General features: G+C 47.8%; 2 protein-coding genes across 2 annotated transcripts; both read right to left on the reverse strand.

The window, feature by feature from the left end:
* Positions 1–642: 642 nt before the first annotated feature.
* LOC147979390 (uncharacterized) lies at positions 643–3,695 on the reverse strand. Its single transcript, XM_087515180.1, has 3 exons — positions 2,992–3,695; positions 1,973–2,207; positions 643–1,509 (listed from the first exon to the last, which is right to left on the reverse strand). The coding sequence occupies exons 1-3, from the start codon at positions 3,693–3,695 to the stop codon at positions 643–645; spliced, it is 1,806 nt and encodes a 601-aa protein (XP_087371306.1).
* A 435-nt stretch (positions 3,696–4,130) lies between these two features.
* Positions 4,131–4,949, reverse strand: LOC147979391 (uncharacterized). The gene has a single exon (XM_087515181.1). The coding sequence runs from the start codon at positions 4,947–4,949 to the stop codon at positions 4,131–4,133; it is 819 nt and encodes a 272-aa protein (XP_087371307.1).
* Positions 4,950–5,735: the final 786 nt, after the last annotated feature.

A 5,735-nucleotide genomic window follows, 5' to 3' on the forward strand; every position in this document is an offset into this window, starting at 1 on the left:
ATGGGCAGAAATTGTTTTGGGAGGTTTTGTCCAATATTTTGAACATGACCATGTGTTGAAACTCTTATATATGGAAAATATATGTCCACTGAGTTTCCCTATATTTTCTCAAATATTTTTAAAACATTAAAATAATTTTAACCTATTAAAGACCATTTCTGGCCTTAAGAAAACCCTTTAAATAAAATTGGAAAAATAGATTTTAAAATTATATTTTTGTGGTTTATGGGAGTCCTATATCTAATAGGTCTCAAATATACTTTTTGAAAGATTTTTACTGCCCTGAATTAAGTACTTGTAGTGCAAATCTTAATTCAGGGGTTTTTGGAAAACTAATTTTTGAAAATACCTTTTGGCCAAATTATTTTTGTAAGAAAATACTATATTGTACTATACACATGGCATGATCATTGGGCAGAAGTTTGGAGCAAGGAGATGAAGTATAGAAGGTGGAGTTGTGTTGACCTTAAAGAGCACTTGAAAACCACAGAGAGAAAACCAACTCCAAATAAAACCAAATAATGCAAAAGTTTTTGCTTGTCCAAATATTTCATGCTTTATTAATGCAAATGAAGAGTTACAAAATGCAGGGTGTGATAGACCTACCCCCCTTACAAGAATCTCGTCCCCGAGATTCCTAAACTAGGCTTTAAAGAGATATGGAAACTCGGATCTAAGGTAGTCTTCACGTTCCCAGGTTGCTTCTGCTTCAGTGTGGTTGCTCCACTGGACCTTGAAGTACTTGATCGTGCGGCTTCGAGTGCGTCGCTCAGCCTCATCCAAAATGCAGATGGGCCTCTCGCGGTAAGTCAAATCGGGCTGAAGGTCAATGGCTTGGTGGTTGACGTCCTTGTAAAGATTAGGCTTGCTTGGGACTTGGAGGCACTTCCGAAGTTGTGACACGTGGAATACGTTGTGCACATCGGATAGTTCAGGTGGCAGTTCCAACTGGTAAGCCACTTCTCCTCGTCGGTCAGCGATCTTGAAGGGGCCGATGAATCTTGGGGCGAGCTTTCCTTTGACTTGGAAGCGCTGGGTCCCCTTGAGAGGTGTGACCCGGAGATAGACATGGTCTCCAACTCGGAAGGTCATGTCCCTCTGACGATAGTCGGCATAGCTCTTCTGCCTTGACTTGGCAGTCTTCAAACGCTCTCTGACAAACTGGACTTGCTCTTCTGCTTCACGGAGGATATCGGGCCCAAACACTAGTCCTTCTCCGGTTTCCGACCAATTGAGGGGTGTGCGGCACTTGCGCCCATAAAACACCTCAAATGGTGCCATTTGAAGGCTTGACTGATAACTGTTGTTGTAGGAGAACTCGGCGAAAGGAAGGCAATCTTCCCACCCAGCTCCATATGCTAAGACACAGGCTTGGAGCATGTCTTCGAGTATCTGATTCACTCGTTCTGTCTGACCTCCAGTCTGTGGGTGGAAAGCAGTGCTGAAGGACAGTCCCCATGGCCTCTTGGAACTTTTTCCAGAACCTTGAGGTAAACTGTGTTCCTCGGTCTGACACAATCTCCTTGGGAACACCATGAAGGCTTACGATTCTATTGATGTAGAGGCTGGCTAATTGATTCCCCTTGTTAGTCGTTTTGACAGGAATGAAATGGGCCACCTTGGTCAAATGGTCGACTATGACCCAGATGGAGTCATGTCCCTTATTTGACCTGGGTAAACCAGTGATAAAGTCCATCCCAATCTTGTCCCATTTCCATTCGGGCACCTTGAGAGGCTGTAACAATCCAGCGGGCCGCTGATGTTCAGCTTTGACCCTTTGTCATATGTCACATTTAGTGACAAAAGTGGCTATATTTCTCTTCATGCCATGCCACTAGAATCTTTCCTTTAGGTCTTGATACATCTTGGTTCCTCCGGGATGAATGGAATATGGGGTGTCATGAGCTTCTTGCAAGATCAAATTCTTGAGCTCAATCTTGTTGGGTACGCAAATGTGATTTCCGAAACACACAATTCCTTGCTCATCCTCTGAGAATCCTGGGGCCTTGCCTGCCTTGATCTTCCTCTTGATGCCTTCAATACTTTCGTGTCCCTTCTGAGCTTCCTTAATATCATCCATCAGGGTTGGCTTGACTTCAAGGTTGGCTAAGAATCCTGGTGCAACCAGTTCCAACCCGAAGCTTTCAAGTTCTTCATACAAGGCGGGTAGCCTTTCCTTAAGCATAGCATTCAAAGAACAAGCCTTTCTGCTTAATGCATTTGCCACCACATTAGCCTTTCCAGGGTGGTATTGAACACTGAGGTCATAATCCTTGATCAACTCTAGCCACCTTCTTTGCCTCATGTTCAATTCCTTTTGAGTGAAAATATACTTCAGACTTTTGTGATCCGTGTATATCTCACACCGCTTCCCTAGGAGGTAATGTCGCCATGTTTTCAGGGCAGGAACTACAGCTGCCAACTCAAGGTCATGAGTAGCATAGTTCTCTTCATGAGGCCGTAGCTGCCTTGAAAGGTAAGCTACGACCCTACCTTCTTGCATCAGAACACCTCCCAGTCCGGTTCTTGACGCATCACATATATCACAAACTCCTTGTGTATATCTGGTGTGGCTACTGGGCGGTGGTCAACCTCTTCTTCAGCTCCTGGAAGCTTTCTTCACACTTCGGCGTCCATTCAAACTTCTTGTCCTTCTTCAAGAGTTGAGTCATGGGTCGTGCAATTCTTGAGAATCCTTCAACGAACTTGCGGTAATATCCCGCGAGTCCGAGGAAGCTTCTGACTTCCTTCACATTTCTTGGGGATTGCCATTCAGTCACGGCTTCAATCATAGTGGGATCGACCGACAATCCTTCTTTAGTCAAAACATGACACAAGAATCCAACTTCGCGCAGCCAAAATTCACACTTGCTGAACTTGGCATACAGTTGGTGCTCTCGAAGCTTTTCTAGGACCATCCTCAAGTGTTGCTCGTCCTCTTCTTCCGTCTTCGAGAAGACAAGAATGTCATCAATGAAGACAACAAAAAACTTGTCCAAATATTCCATGAAGACCTTATTCATGAGATACATGAAGTAAGCTGGGGCATTGGTCAATCCAAAGGACATGACCGTGCACTCATACAGGCCATATCTGGTTACAAATGCCGTGTTCGGAATATATTGGGGTCTGATTTTCAGCTGGTAGTACCCAGATCTGAGATCAATCTTGGAGAAGACCCTGGCTCCATTGAGTTGATGAAACAGATCTTCAATCTTGGGGAGTGGATACTTGTTTTTGATTGTAACTTCATTGAGGGAGCGGTAGTCAATGCATAAGCGGATGGTACCGTCCTTCTTTGTCACAAACAGAACAGGTGATCCCCAAGGGGAGGCACTAGGGCGAATAAATCCCTTCCTCAACTGCTCTTCCAGTTGCTTCTTCAATTCTGCTAACTCTTCTGATCCCATTCTATAAGGCTTCTTATAGATGGGTCCTGCTCCGGGTATGAGCTCGATGATGAACTCAATGTCTCGGTCAGGAGGCATTCCCGGTAGCTCATCAGGAAAGACATCGGGGTACTTGCATACCACCAGCACTTGCTCCAGTCCAACTTCCGACAGAGAGTTGACTTGGGTGGCCTGAGCAGAGGAGGGGTTGGAGGCATGTCTAACTTCGACTCCTTGATCATTGGTCACGGTGACAGTCCGGTTGGCACAATCTAACAAGCCTTGGTGCTTGATGAGCCAATCCATTCCTAAGATCACATCCAAGCCTTGCGATCTTAAGATGATAAGGTCTGCTAGGAAGTCTACCCCATTAATGACAATCCCGACTCCTTTACATCCTATCTTGGCTCTCATCTCTGCTCCTGGGGTTTGTACCACCATAGGGTTATTCAGGGGTGTAGGGGTCATGCCACTTTTTAATGCAAACTTTTGGGTGACAAATGAATGCGTGGCTCCAGAATCGAACAAGACAGTTGCAGGTGTTGAATTGACAAGGAACGTACCCAGCACGACATCCGGGTCTTCCTGGGCTTCTTCTACAGTGACATGATTCACACGACCCCTGCCGTTGTTGGGAAGGTTGCGGGGAGCTTGGTTCCTTGGTGGCATTCCACGACCTTGTCCTGGGTTCTGCGCATTCGGGCGCAACGTGTCGGGCTTCTTGTTGGGGCAATTCTTGGACTAGTGTCCTGCCTGACCACATCCGAAGCAAGTGACTTGATTGGGGTTGCTGCTCTTGCCGGCATTGTTATTGGGGTTGATGTAAGCTGGCCTGGGGTTGGAGTTCTGCTGAGGTGGATAGTTGGTGCGGGGTGCAGGAGCTCTTGGCTGCTGATAGGTTGGCTTGACCGGGGCTGGCTGCCACGAGCGAGGCTTCTGGTTGCTGGAACCACCCTTGTTGATCATCTTGCGCTTACGGGTGTCATCCAAAGCGTGTCGCTTGTCTTCAAGCATGAGTGCCTTATTCACCAGATCAGGAAAGGTCGGGCAGTCACACACAACAAGCGAGTACTGCAGAGTCTGGTTAAGGCCTTCCATGAAGCGCTCCCTTTTGGCAGCATCAGTGCTGACATCTTCAGGGGCATACCTTGAGAGAACACTGAACTTCTGCATGTACTCCTTGACAGTGTTGCTACCTTGCTTCAGGGCTCGGAACTCACGCTTCTTGATGGCCATGATTCCGGAAGGAATGTGGGCCTTGCGGAATTCTGCCTTGAACTTGCTCCAAGTGATGTTTTGCAAAGCATGCATGGCCTTGAATCCATCCCACCAAGCTCTAGCAGTTCCCCCAAGACAGTGAGCAGCATACGCCACCTTCTCACGGTCCTCAGTGCATCCGACTAGTTCCAGCAGATCCTCAATGGTGCGGACCCAGTCGTCTGCATCCAGGGGTTCAGCGGTCTCGATGAAGGTGGGTGGTGCATGCTTCTTAAACTCCACCAGTGTGGAACATGCATTGCCGTTTCCCGCCGGCTGGCGGTTGACAGCTTGAGCGATCATCTGGAGGGCTGCAGTGTTGGCTTGGCATTCCTCTCAGACGGCTTGGAGAAGCTGAGCCATGTCCATGCTTGGAGGTGGTGGTGGTGGAGCTTGTCCTTGGGTTTGGTCCTGACTGGCTCCTTTTCCGGCTTCTGGCTGCTGGGTAGAGGTACCAGTACGAGTTACAACAGGCATCCTGTCGGAGCGGTCAAGGTCTCATGATTGGGAAAGATGGGGAAGCAATATAAATGGGACGCCTAGTAAGGGGGTTGGTATGATACTAATTGTTTTCATGCAAGGGCCAAAAAGGGCCAAACACTTTCATTAAAATCCAAATGGGTGATGTAGTCGCTTACAAGTTCCCGAGGGAAAGTACGACGTCCATCAAGCACATCGAAAGCAAACACAATACTACATGGTTTCATATGAACCATTACAAGGACTCGACTTCGCATAGGGGGTACACGACCTATCCTACCGTAGTGGTTACTAACGGGCATATCCGGGCTGCGAAATGATGCCTAAGTGGTGGAATGCTCGGTCGCGTAGTCTGGCTCTTCTGGGTCTTCCTCCTCGTCATCGGCGGACTGACTTTCTTCTTCACTTGAAGGGGTGGGGGAGTGGAGGAGCTCAACACGGCGTTGCTTCGCCGGTGGTGCGAAGAGCTTGCGGTATTCCTTTGCGCTCATGCGGTGTTGCTGTGGTGGTTCTCCATCCTTCGGGGGTCTTCCGCCTCTGTATGCGATTGCGGGTTGTCCAGGGGGAGCACCTTCCTTCTTGATTCTATCCTTCTTCCCTTGTGCTTGA

The sequence above is a fragment of the Triticum urartu genome, chromosome 3A, assembly GCF_056163025.1.
Source record: "Triticum urartu cultivar PI428250 chromosome 3A, HENAU_Tu73, whole genome shotgun sequence".
In the NCBI taxonomy this organism is placed as follows: domain Eukaryota; kingdom Viridiplantae; phylum Streptophyta; class Magnoliopsida; order Poales; family Poaceae; genus Triticum; species Triticum urartu.